Raw genomic sequence first — 21,763 nt, forward strand, 5'->3', positions numbered from 1 at the left:
TTTGTTTATGTATATGATATTAGCCCGTTCACACTAGACGCGACTTCTGTCGCTGCATTGTCGCCAGAGGCTGGCGATGAGGTCGCTAGTGGGCGTTCTCATTACTGGTTGCTTAGTAACGTAATTTAACAGATGTTTTTATCCAAAGCAACTTTAGAAACAAAGACAAGCAGGTTACAATTCATTTTAATGCAGTTGACATTATTTTTGTATGTGGGCATGGACATGTCATATAAAACAGGACAATCACTGCTGGAGCTGAAAGGAGAATGATCAGGAGCACTATCGTCTTCTTTCCTATTGGCTGTCGCTCCCGAAAGTCGCTCTTCATTTGCATAAAGTTTAGAGATTCTGAACTTTGTCGAGTCGCTGGACACGCCCACATCCGGTCGCCAACGGTCGCTGTCGCTCTCGTCGCCGGAAATCGCCGGCTCTCCATTGAAATGAATGGGATCGCGTCGCTTAGTCGCTGCATGTCGCCTGTAATGTGAATGGGGCTTAAGGCCGGGGAATGTGTAAAATCCTTCCGCGACTGTGCTGCCGAATCCCTGCACAAGTCTCTCTCGTGCTCCGCGGACGGAGGATTCGTTAATCTGCAGTTACCACAAATGTTTATGACCTTCATATACGAATACAGTTATGAAATATGAAAAATAAAACAGAAATAAGACACTTACCACAGTTGTGAATCGTTCTTCTTGCTGCTCCCGAATGTCGACCGTTGAAGATAATCCCGCCTCTTTAGATTTGAAATTTACCAGAATGCATTGCGGTTTACAGCAATATGTTGTATTATAAGAAATACAACCCACTGCTGTAAAATATTGCTGTAATTTTTACAGCAATTCGTTACAGTGTACTGTTTTGCAAGAGACTGCACTCTAAAAAATGCAGGGTTAAAAAAGGACAAAACCAACTACTTCTCTACATTAGACAGAAATCTAACATAAGGCCACTTCTTTGCCATTTTAAGGCGCTGCTTTGACACAGCCATCAGGTGTGCAGACACTTAGGTGCTTAAAGGAGTAGTTCACTTTCAGAACAAACATGATCAGATAATGTACTCACCCCTTGTCATCCAAGATGTTCATGTCTGTCTTTCTTCAGTTGTGAGGAAATTGTTTTTTGAGGAAAACATTTTAGGATTTCTCTCCATATAGTGGACTTCTATGGTGCCCTGAGTTTGAACTTCCAAAATGCAGCTTAAAAGCAGCTTCAAAAGACTCTAAACGACCCCCAGCCGAGGAAGAACGGTCTTATCTAGTGAAGCAATGGGTTATTTTAATGGGTTAAAAAAAAAAAAAAAAAAATTATATACTTTTTAACCTCAAATGCTTGTCTCGTCTAGCTCTGTGTGTACTCTGTAGTATATAAATTGTCATTTTGTTTAGAAAATAAAGGATCGTTTCTCTTGATAAGACCATTCTTCCTCGGCTGGGATCGTTTAGAGTCTTTTGAAGCTGCATTTAAACTGCATTTTGGAAGTTCAAACTCAGGGCACCATAGAAGTCCAGTATATGGAGAGAAATCCTCAAATGTTTTCTTTACGACTGAAGAAAGAAAGACATCTTGGATGACAAGGGATTGAGTACATTATCTGTACATTTTTGTTCCGAAAGAGAACTTCTCATTTAACTGTAAACTCAGCAATCAAGGTGCAAGCACTATAAAAAGACTGTAAGGATGGATTCGCCATTCGAGAATATTCTTCCCGAATGGTGGACATTGACTGTGATATGGGGACATTGCAATTACAATGATGTACTGAAGGATTTTACAATGTTATGGGAAATAAATATTTTCTTTGAACCACTTACACACTCCTGTAAACACTTCTAACATTTCTATTTTTTATAAAGTAGTTTTTTTGTTGTTGTTGTTAAAGACATTGTTAAAGTATGGCCTACATGAATATATTGACCCAACACAACACATGAGACAAAACTTCACATTTATGAAAATATTAATTTCTCATAATCCCTCAGTACATCATGTCCCCATATCACAGTCAATGTCCACCATATGGTACCAAACTTGGTTTTGTTAAAAAGTTGTAAAGTTTTGAATGAAGTGCTTCATTTTGCTAAAGATCTGTGATGTTCTGATATTTGTGTGAATGGATGTGTGAATTGTGTGTAGTGTTTTGGCAAAATCATGCCTAAGCAATCGTAAAAAAAAAAAAAAAAAAAAAAAAAAAAACAGTGTACTTGTGCTTGTGTTTATACCAGCCGTGTGCCTAAAGTTTTGCACAATTCTGTAATGGAAATGCAACTACTGTTCTTCATTCTCTCTTTTTTGTATATTAAAAAGCTTTCTGTTCTCCAGTATTTGTTTCTGCCTCTACTTATTTGACAACTGTACTGTACATGAATTAGGATTTTTAAGTTTAACTTTATTTATAAGGTACATATAAGTAACGGTGTTTAAACCAGTGCACAAACTCTGTCCTGAAGCACTGGTGTCCTACAGAGTTTAGCTTCAACCTCAATTGGACACACTTTACTAGGCATACTAGAAACGTTCTGGCAGGTGTGTTGAGGCAAGTTGGATCAAACATTATATAAAACAGTTCAAATATAACAAACTCAATTAACCAGAGTTAAAAGATATAAGACATCTTTTCTCAGACTCTTAAAGGGATAGTTCACCTAAAAAATGAAAATTATGTTATTAATTACCCTTGTGGCGTTCCAAACGCATAAAAACTCAATTCATCTTCAGAAGACAAATTAAGATATTTTCAATTACATCCAAGAGTGTTCTGACCCTCCATAGACAGCAACACAACTGAAAGTCCTCTTTCATCATCTCGTGTTTGAGATCCACCAATGGGAAGGGCATCCATAATTGACCTCCGCAGAAGCATCCAACTGGACCAAATCTGGCTTGACAGACAGGAGCGCGTGCCCAATGCCAGGTAATGATCCTTAAACAAGCACATAAACAAAACCTTTACTTAGGTGAACCTTTCCTTCACTTCTCGCAACCTCTTACAATTTTACCAGGTTGATTTACTCTGCAAGCCGCTCAAACCCTGACTAATTCCTGGGCCCTTTCCGAACCAAAGAGCATGATACGATTTTAGCTTATTCAAATAAAGGTTTCAAAAAATAAATAAATTAATTAAAAAAAATTTAATGCAGACTACATGTCAGTGTGGATGCAAGATGCAAGAACAGCTGTTACTCATTGCCAGACCCTTGCACACTGAGTCCAAAATGTTTTGTTTTCATCATTCTAAAAATTCTAAAAACACACAGAAGTCTGTTTCGTAGTAGCTCATCTGTTGTGAAAAGTTTGCAAAACAATTGAAAATGAAGTCATCAAGAAGTGAGGTTGATTTTGTTGTCACCTCTCTTCTTAAAAAGAGAAAAAAGAAAGGTCATATTAGGTCCATCCGATTATAAGATATAGAGAGGACGCAGAGAATACCTTTTGTTCGCACAAGTGATTCAAAGTTTACTCTTGGATGTCAGTAAACTTTGATGATTTCCTAGTGTTACTGGAGCCACATATTATAAAGAAGTGGATGAACTTGTCAGACGCAATAGGGTATATGTTGAACGTCACCTGGCCAAACCTGAAAAAACAGGTCTCATCCCTTCCGCTTGTCGGAGAACGTGTTAATAGCAGTATTAAATAATGGCGATATCAATGGGCTTTTAAGGGAATCACTTGAGGCCACAGAGACAAATGATATCTAAAGACTTTATTAAGCCTGCTAAAGGAAATTGAGCACTAATATGTTGATTTCCCAAATCCCAATTTTATTATTCGTTTTTGTTTGTTAGTTTGTTTTCAGGTTAAAGGAGAGGCTTGGGGGAAGTTGTTTGGTAGACAGAAAAACAGATAGATAGAAAAACAAAAAGAAAATGAATGAACTAATAATAATGTAATCATGTACAAATAATGTTTTAATAATATTTTAATAATGCAAGGCTTTATATGTGGTGCACTGTTGAGCTCTTTAAAATGGAGACGCTCTACATAATAAATGTAATATTGTGGAGAAACTTTATTGAGCAAAAACATACAGTTCAAATACAGCAGTAGTAGTAAAGTGACATCTGTCTCCTCTTTTCTGGGAGAAATACAAACAAAGCCTTTGAAATAAGTTTTTTTTTATAGTCTGATACTAAAAGAGAAAGCAGAAGCTCAAATAATCAATGACAAAGAAAAAAAAATACTTCATTGTGGCCTGTAGGTTGTAAGGAAGCAGCACACGATACAAAAAAATCACCTTCAGAGGGCTTTATTCTGACAGCTGTTTTTGGGAAGAACAGCGATCGATGGGAGAATTAGATAATAAAAAAAAGGTTTAATAAAAAATAAATAAATGACTTATGTCTCTGTTGTGGTTGTTTGACAAAAATCAAAAGATCAAAAGCGAATTCAAAAATCCCAGAAACAGTCCAGGAATATTCACCTCCATTAAGAATTTCAAGGCTCAATTACAGGGAAACTCAGCCTTTCTGAGATTAATTACAGTGAAATTAAATGTAGTAAAATAAAATACAAATGAAATACGGTAGAGGCTAATATTTGAATAAAATGACAATAAATTAGCCTACCATTAGACAGTTTTCATGAAATTACATGTCAAGTATGAAGAAACAATTTGTTAAGTACATTCCAACAATTTTATAAGGGTATTAAATGTTTTAGGAACACTCATAACGTTTTTTTAACATGCATATTTCAATCACTTTAAACTGGAAAATACACTGGGCTTTAAATTGACAAAATGAAATTGCATTAACATGCTTTGTACATACCCCGTCTTTGCACGTGTTCAAAACATGGTCAAGCCTGATCCACCTCACACATGCAAACCATAAACGTCCGTAAAAGACAATCTAGGAAACATTCCTTATTAGCATACTATGCTCTCGTACATACTCAATGAGATTCATTCACAACTTCTACAAAAAGATGTACATTTACCTTGCCCAATTCAGATTAGTGGTGCATAACCCGGAGCATTAGTCGCATTCACTGCTCCCGTCATACTGATATTGGTACACAATGGTTACATGCTGGAGCACCGCAAAGCAAGTGTCGCAACACCGCCTCTTAAAGGAGCCACAACCCATTTATGCTTAACATTAAGTTTTGTTAATTTTCTCCACTTGGCCACATTCTCCCCTGCTAAATGTCATTGCCCTCAGTGACCTAATACATATTTTTCACTTCTTTAACGGCCTCCCTAAAGAACACACTTCCCAGGCTTGTCAACACTTGTGAAAAGACTTCAGGGCTGAGTGAAACTGCATTACATGCAGACTTCGGTTCATTAAAAGGGTTTGAATGCACACCTGCATTAGCCCTTTTTGTTCTCCTAGGGGTTGGTACTGGCTTCTTCAGCACGGGTTCTTCCACTCTGAGGGCAGGACTGACATCAGGCACAACTTGCTTGGGTTCAGGATTATCCAAAATCAATTCAGACTGATCTACAAGCCCGTCAATATCTGCCGAAGGGATTCCGACCTGGTTCGTCTCTTGCAGACTAGGGTAAGTGACTTCTTCCAGTACCACAAAATCAGGATCAGACTGCACTTCAACTGGCTCAGATGTATCTTTTCTTTCCTCTTGTATTTTAGGAGGATGGTCTTCAGTGGATACTGGATCAGGAAGAGAAGTGACACAGGGCCGTAAGTCAACTCTATGAAGTCTCTTGATAGGACCACCCTCAAGGGGCTCAACGGTATACGTAGTACCTTGCACATCTATGACCTTGTAAACAGTTGGACCCCATGAATCCTGTATCTTTTTTCTACCCAAAGGTCGGTGACGTAGATACCTGTTGACCAACATTAATCATGGGACAATAGACCTTGTCATTCAACGGGGCCAACCTCTCAGCAGCCTTGTGCTCAGCATATTTTCTTGCTTGTTTATGAGCCTCTCTCAATCTCTCCTGATGAATCACTAACCAGTCTTGCTTTCTGTCTGCAGGTTGCTCGTAACCCAGCAGGGCATCAACTGGAAGGTGTGGATGGACTCCAAACAGTAAGTAATATGGTGAGTATCCGGTGGTTGCATGTGGCGTGACATTGTAGGCATACAGCAACTCTGCTAGGTGTTCTGGCCACCGCCTCTTCTTTTCAGGGGGAAGTGTGCGCAGCAGATCATGGAGCGTTCGATTAAAGCGCTCACACTGAGCGTTACCCTGAGGCCGGTAGGGTGTAGTGCGGGTTTTCTTCACACCATACATTTTACACAACTCAGCAATAACGTCGCTCTCAAAATTCCTTCCCTGATCAGAATGCAATCTTTCAGGTACACCGTATTTCATGAACCATTCCTTTAACAAGATTTTGGCAGTTGTGTCAGCCCTCTGATCCTTGGTTGGAAAGGCCTGCGTGAATTTGGTGAAAACATCTGTTATGATTAACACATTTTCACGGCCATCGGATGATGGTTCAAGCACAGTAAAATCAACTGCCACTACTTCAAGGGGTCTTGACGCTAGAAATGGCTTCATAGGGGCATGGATTCTTGGCTGTGGCATCTTAGTTAAAACACACCTCTGACACTTTTTGATCCATTGATCCACATCATTATACATGCCGACCCAGAAGCAACGTTTCCTCAACAAGCTGATTGTGCGCTCAATCCCCTGATGTCCCATATTTTCATGCACACTTTCGAGGACAGGTTCCTTTAGACATGCAGGTAAGAGCAGCTGTGCACACTCACCATGACGTGGATCAGTCACAATGCGATAAAGTAAACCATTCCGTTCACAAATGTTTTTCCACTGCTTTATTAGAGATAACGTGGACTTTGATAGATGTGTTCTTTCACAATGGGAAGGTTTTTTCCTACTTTCCCAAAAGGGTCTGAATGAACTGATGATAGGATCATTCTTCTGGAAATCTGCAAGCTCTGCCGTCGTGTAGCCTGGCAGGGTATGTGTGCTTCCTTGTTTGTCACTGTCCACCTCCTCACCACATTCCAAGGCACGAATCTGTCTGACTCTATAACACCTTTCGCTAGCAATTACCAAGCCAGGCTCCAAGACTGTCCCTCTCCTGATTATGTTGCAAATGGCAACACAGTCATCATACTCGTCTGGAATAGCAGGCTCCCCTGCTAGCGGCTGCCTAGAGAGGGCATCAGCAGCTGTATTATGTCGGCCTGGGCGGTATTTAACATCAAAGTCAAACACAGATAACTGAGCAACCCACCTTTGCTCAACTGCACCGAGTTTGGCTGTTTTAAGATGGCACAGAGTGTTGTTATCTGTGATAACCACAAACTTAGATCCTAACAGATAACCCCGAAACTTTTCTGACACAGCCCATTTGAGGGCCAGCAGCTCAAGTTTCATACTGCTATAGTAACGGTCATTTCGCTCTGCTTTCCGAAGCCTTCTACTAGCAAACGCAATAACCCTTTTACAACCACCCTGCTGTTGATACAGTATTGCCCCCAGGCCTTCATGGCTCGCATCAGTCTCCAAGATGAATGGGAGATTAAAATCTGCATATCCTAATACAGGCGTGGAGGTAAGTTTCTCTTTCAGTTGCTCAAATGCTGATTGGCACTCAGAGGACCACAAAGCACCAAAATCTTTCTTACCTTGGCCAAACTGGGTAATACACAGATTCACTAAATCATGAAGGGGCCCAGCAATTCTAGAAAAACCCTCTATGAACTTTCTGTAATAGCTACAGAACCCTAAGAACGAGCGCAGTTCCCTTACTGTTTTGGGGACCTTCCATTCCTTTACTGCCTCAATTTTTCCAGGATCTGTAGCAATTCCTTGAGCTGAGACTTGATGACCTAAGAAGATTACTGTTTGCTGCAGAAAGTGGCACTTCTCAGGTTTGACCTTGAGACCTGGTTCCTTTAGCCTCTTAAAGACTATTTCCAACCTCTGCAAGTGCTCTGGGAAAGTGGGTGCATATACAAGAATGTCATCCAGATACACTAGCATGATTTGAAAAATTAGATCACCCATTGTAGCCTGCATAAGACGTTGAAATGTATATGGTCCGTTACAAACCCCAAAAGGCATACGACAGTACTCAAAGATCCCAAATGGAGTTGTAAAGGCCGTCTTATGTCTGTCACGCTCGTGAACGGCAACCTGATGATATCCACTTGCCAGGTCAATTGAAGAGAAGAATGTTGTTCCCTGAAGTGCGTCAAAACTCTCATCGATCCTAGGTAAAGGGAACGCATCTCGTTGCGTCTTGGAGTTGAGCTGTCTATAATCAACACACAGCCTGAGGCTGCCATCCGTTTTCCTCACTAGTACAATAGGTGAAGCATAAGCACTAGTGCTTTCCTGGATCACTCCTTTCTTAAGAAGCTTAGTGATGTGTTCTCTAACTTCCTTGTACTGAGTGGGTGGAATACGGCGGTAAGGTAGTGTCACAGGTATATCATCAGTTACATGGATCTCATGTTGCACCTTTTCCGTGAAACCAAGGTCTTCATCTTCAAGAGCGAACACATCAGAAAACTGCATTAACAAATCACTCAGTTCTGCTTGTTGCTCAAGGGTACCACGGATATTGAGTTTGCTGAGGAAATCCTTCGAGCTCTTCCCCAATACCTGCTCGTTTTTGGTGTTAACGGTGATCTCCTCAATATCAGCTGAAATCCGCTGGAACTTAACCTCACATGTCTCATTTAATTTTAGACTCTCAACCGGGGTTAGAGTCCCAAGCCTGGTTCGGGCTCGCAACCAGATGTCCACAGGGGAAAGATTTACCTCCTGCACAGGAAACAACGGTTTCCCTGCGGCCACCAGGCAGGGAACAACAATCAATCCACCTGGCAACGGTACATTCAAGGGTTCTAGCAGGCAGTCAAATGAGCCATCACGTAACATATGCATCGTGCCTTTAGCCATCACTGTTGCAACTGAAGAAGCAGGTATGTGTACCATATCTTTGCCGGCTAAACGAACTGCTGTCCTCTTCTCTTGGCTACTGGCATGATGCAACTGTTGAAATGCCTCCCTCCAATTAGACTGCAATTTCCCACCAAGGGTGGTGTCAAACTCTGCATGTACCAATTGTCTGCATCTGCCAATAATATTCATGCCAATTAGCGCTGGAACAAGAGAAGAGTTTGGTGTGTCTCTGAGTACAAGGAAGCCGCATTCAGGAAGGATAATACCCATGGTTTCAACTTCCAACTCAAGGTAACCAAGATAAGGTATGTCCAACCCGTTGGCTGCAGTAATCTTCAGCCAGCCTACTATAGAAAGTATATCTTTATCCTCACCAAACAGGTGTTCCCTAAAGAAACTCTCAGAAATAGTGCTGACTTGGCTTCCTGTATCCAGTAGACAAGCGGCACTCACTCCATTTATTTTGAGATTAGCCACAGGACATTTTCCCACAGCACGCTCAAGTAGTCTATCACGACTAGAATCTGCACTAGTTGAGCCAAAGGACTCCCCTCGCATTGCCTGGCTCACAGCAACCGAGGGCGAGTGTTTCCCTGAGGTGCCGAGCCAGTAGCTTGCTCTGTGACAGTCTGTTTGTTTCTCCTTACGCACCTCTTAGCAATGTGTCCTACACCATTACATCGGAAACAAATTGGCTGGCCATCATCTGTAAACCTTGGCTGCACCTTTGGTTTGCTTTGGATTACAGGCTCTGACTTGGTGCACTGTGTGGTAAGTTTCTCCACAGCTTGGGTTAGCTCTCCTATAGCTCTCCCTTGTTCCGCTACAATTTTTAAAACATCTTCAAGACTAACTGTTTTTGTTTCAGGTGCGACAGCAGCACACTGGGCTTCAGCTGTCTCTGACACAACACTTCGATTGCTGACTACTTTTGGGAGACGAGGCCTGGGATCTTCTAAAGACCACATGAGGGCTTCATCTCACACTTCAATAAGTGTTGACACTGGTTTGTCTCTAACCAGCTTCCGAAGGTCTCTCCTGAGGCAATTGTCTCTAACACCCTCAATGAATTGGTCTCGAATTGCCATGCTCACATTTGTCACTGCATTTGGTGATTGTTTCTGGATTGCACTCAGAATCTGGGACAGTGCATGGGAGTAGGCACGAACATCCTCCCCTTCGATTTGTTTACGGCTGTAGAAGGTTTGTAATAACTGAGATACACTACGCTTTTCTCTGAAAGCTGCTCTCAGAAATTCAAAAATTTCAGAAGGATGTTTTGAATCATTTCCCATTCGTAAACGGACCTCCTCTAAAGCTGCCCCTTTTAGAAGTGAGAGGACAAAGTCTAGCTGGTCCTCGGCAGTCTGTCTCGCATGCATCACCCTCTCTACTTCTTCAATAAACTCGTCAACATATCTCCTATCTTTGTTAAAATCACCACTAAATGGTTGTATGTGACGTTCCCTTGGTACATAAATATAAGACCTGGTTGGCTCTCTGCTCAAGTTAGCAATTGCTGCCATAGTTTCCTCATGTTTTCTATTAAGTTCTTGAATTTGGGTGTGCATGTAAAGCCTTTCACTACTTTCACCATGTGCATCATCATACTCATCACCTGGTAAAACTGGAGCCTCATCTGATTGTGACATTTTTGAAGCACACACAATTTTCTTTTTAACAAAATGGAAAAATGGCTTTGGTCAAAAATAGTCTCTCAATCAGTTCGTAATTATTTGAAAGTCAAAGGATATGTTCTCAGTTGCTAACAGGGTACTTCCATCTTCCCTTTTAGACAGTCTCTTGATAGGTGTCTCCTTGGAAAGCACGCTGTAGACCTCAGTGGATAAGGCACTCTTCTTCCTTTCACCTGGCAGTACCGTCACCGCACCACGTCACCTCCAGCCGGCCGACGTCTGTTCACTGGACAACTGCACCCAGGAAGTTAGCCTCCACTCCGTGCTCCAAAAGCACCTATCTTCACCTCTACCGTATTTCAAAATTAATAAAAATAAAATGACCTATAGACTCCCAACAGTCAGATACCCCACTCCTGGTACCAAAAATATGGCCTGTAGGTTGTAAGGAAGCAGCACACGATACAAAAAAATCACCTTCAGAGGGCTTTATTCTGACAGCTGTTTTTGGGAAGAACAGCGATCGATGGGAGAATTAGATAATAAAAAAAGGTTTAATAAAAAATAAATAAATGACTTATGTCTCTGTTGTGGTTGTTTGACAAAAATCAAAAGATCAAAAGCGAATTCAAAAATCCCAGAAACAGTCCAGGAATATTCACCTCCATTAAGAATTTCAAGGCTCAATTACAGGGAAACTCAGCCTTTCTGAGATTAATTACAGTGAAATTAAATGTAGTAAAATAAAATACAAATGAAATACGGTAGAGGCTAATATTTGAATAAAATGACAACAATAAATTAGCCTACCATTAGACAGTTTTCATGAAATTACATGTCAAGTATGAAGAAACAACCCAGTCAGCAAATTTCCTCTGGGCCGGATCTGGCCCATACCAACAGCTAAAGTGTGGCCCAGATAAGTTTAGGTTCCCCGGCCCAAAACTGGTCCACATCTTTTTACCCAGAACCGAACCAAAACAGTGCCATAACCCAACCTAAAATGAGCCAAATCATGAAAACAGATGTGGCTGTTATATGGATCTTATGTGGTATTCTTATATGGCTGAGTTCTGTAAAGGGCAATGGCCCCTATGTGGACCACATGTGGCTGATAGATCAAAAGCCATAATTTAACCATATTTATGCCACACCTATTATTTATTTAAAATACCAATTACACAGTAAATCTTAAACACGTATTAAACACAAAATTGATTCACAGACATGTTTAATATAATACAATTTTAATAACAGAAGTACAATACAGAACATAAAATGTGGTGTAAATGTCAAATGAGTAAATAAATGTACAAAAATGGATACTTTTAGTAAGTTTCACCAGCCTTTCTTTCACAATCTGTCAGGAAAAAGGAGAGAAAAAAGATTATTAGCATATCATAATGAGTATTAGATATTATTTGAATATTAAAACAAGCCATGACACGAGTGCTCGCTGGTGGTAAGGTAATCCTGTTTTATTAGCATTTTTCGACGGTATTCAAACTAATTGAGATTACGTGAGACGAAAGATTTGTTAGTTTTTAAATCACGTTATAACTAGTAGAAAGGAGAAAGGATGATCGCATTCAAGCGCTCTCCGCTTGTAACATTACAGCGGTCTGTCACGTAACATCAAAGAGCGTCAAAAAGGCATTTATCGTTTAAATTTTCTGATATAATAGACATAATTTTAAAGATGAGACTTATCGAAAACAACAAAACCCAAATCTTATCATGATTTCTGGACAGCAGGTATGTATAGTGACGATTTATTCACGCATATGAATTCAGCACATGATCGTGGTCAAAACGAAACTGTGTTTGTTCGGTACACATACCTAAGCACAAATTTTTTTTTCTGTACGAATAAGCGTACCATTACTTCCCTAGAAAACATTTAAAACACCAAAACTGCACTTACCTGAATAAGAGTGTGTCTGGGCAAAGGCTGTTGTAGACTCAGGAGCAGAGCGGGAAATAACGGACATGTATTTTCAAATTTTCAGCAATCCACCAATAGGAATACAGGAAGAATGAATGAATGGGCAGACATTTGGACTGCCACAAACCAGCCACACATGACTATAGCAGGTTATGTGTGTGTTTTCCAAGTAAAAGCCAAATGTTAACCATAAGTTAACATATTTCAGGATGTGCCATAGCCTAGCCAAATATGGGTCTTGTCTGTGTACTGTCATATGGGCCATATACCTTAATACAAAAAGTCACCCAAATGAAAATTCCCTCCAATTCTAAAGCCATGGCAAAACATATATGGTACAAGTTTGGCCCATATGTGCTCAGCCATGCCATACCTAGGCCAAATGTGACAGCTATCAGCCACATTTGGCCCAAATGTTCTTGCTATCTGGGAATTTGTTAAGCCTACATTCCAACAATTTTATAAGGGTATTAAATGTTTTAGGAACACTCATAACGTTTTTTTAACATGCATATTTCAATCACTTTAAACTGGAAAATACACTGGGCTTTAAATTGACAAAATGAAATTGCATTAACATTCTTTGTACATACCCCGTCTTTGCACGTGTTCAAAACGTGGTCAAGCCTGATCCACCTCACACATGCAAACCATAAACGTCTGTAAAAGACAATCTAGGAAACATTCCTTATTAGCATACTATGCTCTCGTACATACTTAATGAGATTCATTCACAACTTCTACAAAAAGATCTACATTTACCTTGCCCAATTCAGATTAGTGGTGCATAACCTGGAGCATTAGTCGCGTTCACTGCTCCCGTCATACTGATATTGGTACACAATGGTTACATGCTGGAGCACCGCAAAGCAAGTGTCGCAACACCGCCTCTTAAAGGAGCCACAACCCATTTATGCTTAACATTAAGTTTTGTTAATTTTCTCCACTTGGCCACATCATGAAAAAGATGAACATATAAAGCCATAAATGATTATTATTGGAAAAAAACATATGTGAGAAATGACACGATCACTCCTCATGTATGAATCTGTACTTGACCCCCTTCAGCTCTTCTGGATCTGATGTCATACAGCAGAACAATGACAGTAGCCACGCCCACCAGAGCAGAGAGGACCAATCGGATCACAGCCTCAGTAGGACTACAACAGTGGGCGGAGCCTGAGGAATAAAAACAGCAAACTGAGATCAGCTCAGTCAATAAATGCTCATATCAGCGCCGACATCAACTAATATCAGCGCTGCTGTACTTGGACACGGCTGACAGAGTTGAGTGATGTTGAGATGTGTGGTCTGGTTACTGACAGGATTGTTGAGCACACAGCTGTAGGAGTTTTCATCCTGATATTCCACCTCCAGACGTAGAGACAGACTGATGCTGAGATCAGACTCACTGGTGCTGGAGATTAAACTGTTTCCTCTGTACCAGGAGAGACCCACATCTCTCACATTCACAGCTAAACACACCAATGAACATGAGGATGGTGATGAAGAACACTGTGAAGAGTCTCTGCTGATGACAGGAACAGGTAGACGAGCTGGAAACACGAGAGAGTAAAGATAAAGGAGGAATGAAGATATTCAGGCAGACGAGGAACAAACATGGAGAGGGTTAAAAGTAGAAAATGTAAACAATGGGGGGATGTCACGTGACCCGGAGTGAGGTGGCTGCGTGAGTTCTTTGCTCCGCTCGACTTACTTAATAAATCACGCTTTTTCCTCCGAATTCTAATTTCATTTCGTTGAACAAACTATAAATATGTCAGACACTCCTTCTGATAAGGATTTTCCTATTTTCGCCTCGACGCGTTCGCAGAAGGCTAAAGAAAAGGATACGAAGAAGCCTGCTGTCCATGCGCCCTCGGCTAATGCTAACACTGACGCAGCCGATTCGCACCTGGACATGTCACTGATTCTATCAGAAATAAAGGCTAATGGATCACGCCTTGATGGAATCACTAGTCATCTGGAGGGTATCGCAAACTCAGTTGCTTGCCTTCAGAATTCGTTTACCGCTCTCTCTGAGAGAGTCACTGGTGCCGAATCGCGCCTGGAAGAAGCCGAACGGAGGATTTCATCTAATGAAGATTCGGCAACATCTACGGAAAGGCAGGTGACTGACTTGAAGACGATGGTAGATCAGCTGCAGGCAAAAGTAGACGACCTTGAAAATAGAGGCCGCCGCAAAAATCTGAAGATTGTGGGCCTGCCGGAGAAAGCCGAGGGCTCTGGTCCACTCTCATCGTATCTTCAAAACATAATCCCAAAATGGTTAGACCTGCCAGTGGGTTCCCCTGTTCTGGACATTGAGAGGGCTCATAGATCTCCCACCTTCGCGTCTGCCAATCCGAACTCAGCCCCGAGAAGCATCTTGGTTCGGTTTCTGAGGTTCACTGATAAAGAAGCAATCTTGAAAGCCGCCATGAAGAAGACGATCACTCACAATGGCTCAGAGCTTCGATTCTACTCGGACTTGTCAGCTGGTCTGCTGCAAAAGCGTCGTGAGTTCGGGACTGTGGGGAAAGCTTTTGCCGCTCGTGGTATGTATCGTGGATTTGCCTATCCGGCCAGGCTTAGATGTCTACATAATGGAAAGATTCGCCTGTTCAACGACCCGGACTCAGCCAAGGCTTTTTTGGACTCCCTTGACAGCTAAATTTGACTCTTGGCTGAAATATATACTTTAACTTTCGGTGGAACATTTTGATGATTCCATTGGACAAGTAAGATACTTTCCAAGGTAACAGTTAGTTAATATCCAGAATGTTGCCGCCCGCCACGGAGGGTTGTAACGCTCAAGGTATTTTTTTCTGTGGCGGATATAAAAAAAAAAAAAAAAAAAAAAAAAAATTCTATTGGATATGTTAACTTTAATCGCTTTATTTATTTGTTTATTATTATTTTTTTCCAATGGTGTCACCCATTACTGAGAATTATTTATTAGAGATGTCAGCGGAGCGGGCTATGACGGAGCTATAACTTGGTGGTTTCAGTATATGCTGTTGTCAACTTTTTCAAAGTTCCTTATTTGGTTTTGTGACTTTTTGATATTATCTGTGCCTCATCAGTTGGGGATGGGGTCTTTGGGGGAGGGTTTTATAGGTTTGTTTTGCGTTCTATTTGTGGTACTCTCTTGTTCGTATTCGGTATCTCGTACTGGCACAATTATAATTTTTCTCCTTGCATACTATCATTCATATGACTTTTTGTTGCAATTTTTAATATGCTTAATTCTTTTAAATTAGTAACATGGAACGTGAAAGGCATAGGTCATGTAATTAAGAGAAAGAAAATTCTTACATTTCTTAAAAAAGAAGGTGTATCTATAGCGCTATTACAGGAAACGCATTTATCCGATAAGGAACATTTGAAGCTGAAAAGAGACTGGGTCGGCCAGATATACTTTTCCTCATTCGCGTCAAATAGTAGGGGCACCGCAATTCTTATTCATAAAAACATTCCGTTCGTCCTTGAGCATGCTGAGTATGATTCTGAAGGAAGATTCGTGCTAATTTCTGGTCTAATTCTTGGAAAACATATTACTGTAGGCAATGTATATGCCCCAAATGTGGACTGCCCCAATTTTATGTCTCATGTGATTCTAAAGTTTAATCAGCTCTGCAAAAACATTGGTTTCTTAGGAGGTGATTTCAATTGCATACTTGATGGAAATCTGGATAAATCCTCACCTCAGATTTCAATGGGCAAATCATCACATATATTACGTAACACTTGTAAAGATCTGGGACTTGTAGATATTTGGAGGGAGCTGCATCCTAAAGACAGAGACTATACTTTTTATTCTCACCCCCATAAATCTTATTCAAGGCTAGATTATTTTTTCATACCTTCTGAGTGTATACACTATGTGAGTTCTTGTCAAATTGGCCCTATTGTGTTATCTGATCATGGCCCGGTTTATTTAGTCATTGATATTAGTATGCCTATTCAAAAGTCTAACTATTGGAAATTCAATACTTCGTTCCTAAGTAATACTAGTTTCTGCGCTTTTTTTAGACAGAAAATAATTCAGTATTGGCAAGACAATCAGAACTCACCAGTTTCTCCTGCAATAAAATGGGACGCAGCTAAGGCTACGTTGCGGGGTCATCTTATTGCTTATGCTGCTTTAAGGAAAAAACTTATGATGCAGAAAAGAAAAGAATTAGAAGCTGAAGTATCTCGCCTGGAAAAACAACATAAACGTTTGCCAAATCAAGATAATTGGATTTTATTAAATAATGCTAAAGCTAAACTTAACTTAGACCACACAGAACATACCAAGAAATTATTATTTTATACAAAACAGCGCTACTATGAGTCTGGTAATAAACCCAGTCGCCTTTTGGCCTATCAGTTAAAAAAGGAGCAGAGTGAAAGAACTATAAAAGCAATTAAGACATCTGCAGGCAACATGACTTTTGACCCTCAGGACATTAATACTTCTTTTTCTGATTTCTATAGGAATCTTTATACAGCTGACTACCATGGATCAAATGAGGATTTGCTTAATTATTTAAATGAGATTTCTCTTCCCAGTATTTCTGATGATGCTAGGAGTCTTTTGAATGCCCCTTTTACCAAGGATGAGATCTGGCATGCTATTCAGTCAATGCCATCCGGTAAAGCTCCTGGCCCAGATGGGTTTCCGTTAGAGTTCTATAAGCAGTTTTGGTCTGAGCTTTCCCCTATTTTAATGCAGGTGATAAATAACATTTTTGAGAAGAACTCTTTGCCTGAATCCTGGTCATTGGCAATTATCAGTCTGCTTCTGAAAAAAGAGAAAGATCCAACAAATTGTTCATCTTATCGACCAATTAGTTTACTTAATGTAGATTATAAAATTATAGCCAAGTCCTTAGCCCGACGGCTTGAAAATGTTTTGCCTTACGTTGTCAATTCAGACCAAACTGGTTTTGTGAAATCCAGGTACGGTTCAGACAATATCCGAAGAGTTCTAAATATTATAGATCATTTAAATTTTACCAAGGAATCTGCTTTTATTGTATCCCTAGACGCCGAAAAAGCGTTTGATAGGGTGGAATGGCCTTTTCTTTTTGCAGTCTTAGATAAAATACAGTTAGGATCTAATTTTATTGATTTAATTAAACGCCTATATTCTAATCCTATTGCCCAGGTTAACACTAATAGAATGTTATCTAATAGATTTTCAGTAAGCAGAGGCTGTCGTCAAGGCTGTCCTCTTTCGCCTTTGTTATTCTCTCTGGTTATTGAACCACTGGCAGTTGCTGTGAGAACTAATAGTAGCATACATGGTATCAAAATAGGTCTAGAGGAACATCGTATATCTTTGTACGCAGACGATGTTTTATTGTATCTTAAATTACCTGACACCTCTACCGATGTAATTCTTACAGTAATTGAAAAATATAGTAACTTTTCAGGGTACAAGATTAATCTGGACAAATCTCAAGCTTTATATATGCATGCTCCCTCTGAAGACATTTCAAAATCACCCTTTCGTCTTGCACTTTCTGGATTTCAGTATTTAGGAATTAATATTACTCCCAATTTGGAAGACCTCTTTAAAGCCAATTATTCCCCTTTAATTACAAAAATTAATCAGAATTTATCAGATTGGTCAAACCTTCCAAATTCTTTTTTTGGCAGGATCAATGTTATACGAATGAACATTCTTCCGAGATTAAACTTTCTATTCCAGAATCTGCCATGCTACCTAAATACAAACTTTTTTAAGAGGATTAATTCTTCAATTTCAAAGTATATTTGGAATCACAAGAAACCCAGACTTAAACTTTCGCTTTTGATGAAACCAAAGGAATTGGGTGGGGTTTCACTACCCAATTTACAATTATACTTTTGGGCTGCACAAATTAAGCACATGTTAAGTTGGTTTATTTACAGATTTGATTCACGCTGGGTTGGGATTGAATCCACAAGATGCTTTCCCAGGCTATTAGGCTCCCTACCATTTATTCATAATGAACAAAAAATTCAACATCTGACTAGTATTTTTACAGTAACAAATACCCTTTTGGTGTGGAGGGATGTTAAGAAATATTTATCCATCCCAAATAAGTTGTCTCTTAAGTCTCCAATTACGCTCAATCCTGATTTTCCCACTCCCATACAGAATATTGGCCTTTTGACTTGGAGGTCAAGAGGAGTATCGGAATTGGGTCACTTATTTGATGATGGCCAAATAAGATCATTTCAGGAGCTAAGACAGGAATTTAGTCTCCCCAGTAAAGATTTTTATAAATTCCTTCAAATTCGACATTTTTTAGAGTTACAGTTAAAAGAAGGTAATATACAATTTGATCTTACTGAAATAGAAAAACTGCTTTTGTCTTCATGTACACTTAAAAAAAAGATCTCTGAATTATATACATTGCTGTCTAATATTGGTCCCTCAACCTTTGACTCTTTAAGGGTGATATGGGAAAAGGACTTGGGGTCTACTTTTAGTGATGAGGAATGGCTATCTGTCTGCTCAAATATCTATCCCAAAAGTACTTCAATTTCGGTTCATGAACAAAATTATAAATGTATTCACAGGATTTATCTAACCCCAGTTCGCCTCCACAGAATATTTCCCAATTGTTCTCAGCTATGTTTTAAATGTAAGGCAGACATTGGCACAGTGATGCATGTATTTTGGGACTGCGACAAAATCAAAATGTACTGGAAAGAGATTCACAAAATTATTCAAAAAATAATTGCAAAGACTTTTGATTTGTCACCAAAAGTATACCTTCTTAATTGTACAGTGGAACTGTGTCTTGATCGTGATAAAGAATGTGTATTGAATTTTTGTATATATTTGGCCAAAAAATGTATACTATTATTATGGTCAACTACTCAGATACCTTCAGTCAATATGTGGCTAAGTCAGGCGGCCACATTTTTACCACTGGAAAAATTAACTTATGATTTACATCAAAGATCCGAGGTGTTCTGGCGCATCTGGTCCTCCCTTTGGAACTTTCTTGAGGATACTCAGTGACTATGTCTTTCTAAATTTGGTTTATAATTTCCTTTTATTTATGTCTTTGTTTCTAAACATTTGTATGCATTTGAATGTATAACAAAAACGACTGTACTTGTTGCTACGAGATACCAGTACCACTGTTGTTTTATTGAAAAATGTAATAAAAAAAAAAAAAAAAAAAAAGAAAATGTAAACAATGTAAAAGAAAGTTCAACATAAACCTGGCTGTTCGTGTAAATTGCAATTTGTCATACTTTCCAAATAAAACACGTGAAACTGATATTTGACTCACCGTAGATGATGAAACAAAAAAAAAAAAAAAAGGCCTCCTGTAAGGCCTGCTATAAAAACTCTTATGTTGTTGATAACATCCATCATGTTCAGTTGTGATGTTTGTGACGGTCAGAGATCTGGTTTGTTTGTCCAGCTTCAGTCTGTTTCTGAATCTCCCATCAGGAACATCATCATAGACATCGAATCTCTCAGCCTTTTTATCGACTTCAGCTATTAAAGTTTTTTCATCTCCAAACCTCCACTGAATCTCATGACCATCATCCATTTCAGTGAAACCACATATGATTTGAAATAAATGTGGCAGGTCAGAGAACTTATATAGTTTTTTTTAGTACACTTTGAAGTATAGTTTCAGTAAACTTCTAGTTTAGTAGTTGTATTCTGCTAGTATACTCATGCATTTTGTTTAAGAAACATTGCAGGCAAAAACAATTTTTTTTCATGCACCTGTCAAGTTTGAGATTTTGAGCTTTTTATTTTTTATAACATGTTTTTTCTGACTAGCTGTAAGAAAACATCCAAAAGACACTGTTACGTGTTTGTCTTTTGGCAATTATCTATTTGTGTCGATAGATTTCAATTGCAATACATATTTTTAAAGGCTGTTTTCTCAAAATGTGTTTTTTTCTCCTACACTGAGCCAATTCATTAGATAGTCCCTGGTGAGAGTTCAAGGGGGTGCAGTCGCTCTACATTTCATTTGTTAAACCCTCTGCGTTCTGCCACAGCAACAATATCATAAACAAACATAATAGGGTATGAATGACTGTTAGAATAAATGTATATTTTATAATCGCCGAGAATTAAGATGAGTTGAGCCACACAGCACAGGTACGGGACCCCGGAGCCAAGAATGACAGACACAGCAATAGTGCATTTCATTCAAGACTCGTTTATTGGGGAAAGGTAGTTGGTATTTATTAGTAAATATAGGGAAATCTGACTGTCAGCAGAAAGATGGAAAGGGTACGAGATGTCCCAGACAGTCCCATGATCTGTCATTACATCATTGTCTATATTCCAAATACAATAGAGAACACAGGTTACAATGTTAAGAGACATATTACAAAGGACACAGGATGTTATAGAATCTTACAATGGCCACTTTAAGACAGAATGTCTTACACCAACAAACAATCCTGTGTCTTCATGTTAAAATACAAATCACATCATTCCTATCAATGTTAAATGTGGACACACAGATACACTTCATATTCATCATTGAGTATATAGGTATATATCAACTCTGACTAGACCTGTGTCTAGACTTCCTTCAGATTATGCCCTTCAGATTCTAGCTGATAAATACCATCATAATTATTGTACTCATCTTCATCTACTTGATTGAACAGTGAGCATAACTTTATAAGTTCCTCTTGTTGTGATGGATGTAATAGTATGCATAATGAAATTGCCAATACACTGCATTAGACATAGAGCGATTAGTAACACAATAAACATCAGAACAATAATTGGAACAACATTGGTGAAACTCCAGGTTCCCCATTCGCCCCAGAGTCCGTCCAGCCAGTTAAACCAGGAGTCGACTCTCTTCGGGTCCGGGATGGATGTCTTCATGTGGGTGATGATATCCGTGATGTTATCTAAATTGTCTGGAAGATCCTCTCAAGAATTATTTCTTTAATTAATTCTAGTTCTTCTTCCAAACTGCTCTTGCTAGTTCAACAACTTTATTATCAAACACTAGAATAGCTTCTAAAACCGGGCACTGAGTGAAACCATCTAGTGGTGGATAATCCATCAATCAGAATAGGGCCCTTAGTGCATACAGGGTTGTATAAGAGTTAACACTGTTTGGCTCAATGGACCATCTATCTTCCTGCTTTGGATAACCCCCACCTCACTATAAGAGGTAGTTCCTTCCTCAGCTTAGTCAGTGTTTTTCCTCCTCCCTGTTAGGCAGTAAGGGGAATCCCCTTTACCAGGATTCTATTTTAAATTGGCGCTTGCCTGCTCTCCTGAAGAACACTTCTTCAGTCGTGAAGCATGTATCCACTGTGGCTGAT

General features: G+C 39.5%; 1 protein-coding gene across 1 annotated transcript in view; it reads right to left on the reverse strand.

Moving 5' to 3' along the window:
* Positions 1-13,487: 13,487 nt before the first annotated feature.
* The window catches only part of LOC141338173 (uncharacterized), a 28,683-nt gene continuing 20,407 nt past the window's right edge, over positions 13,488-21,763 (reverse strand). Inside the window, exons 5-6 of the mRNA XM_073843728.1 lie at positions 13,726-14,007; positions 13,488-13,651 (exon numbers count right to left, since the gene is read on the reverse strand). Coding sequence (XP_073699829.1) covers positions 13,488-13,651; positions 13,726-14,007 — 446 coding nt within the window. The remainder of the gene's footprint in view (positions 13,652-13,725; positions 14,008-21,763) is intronic.

Source organism: Garra rufa, chromosome 7 (assembly GCF_049309525.1).
Source record: "Garra rufa chromosome 7, GarRuf1.0, whole genome shotgun sequence".
Taxonomy (NCBI): Eukaryota; Metazoa; Chordata; class Actinopteri; order Cypriniformes; family Cyprinidae; genus Garra; species Garra rufa.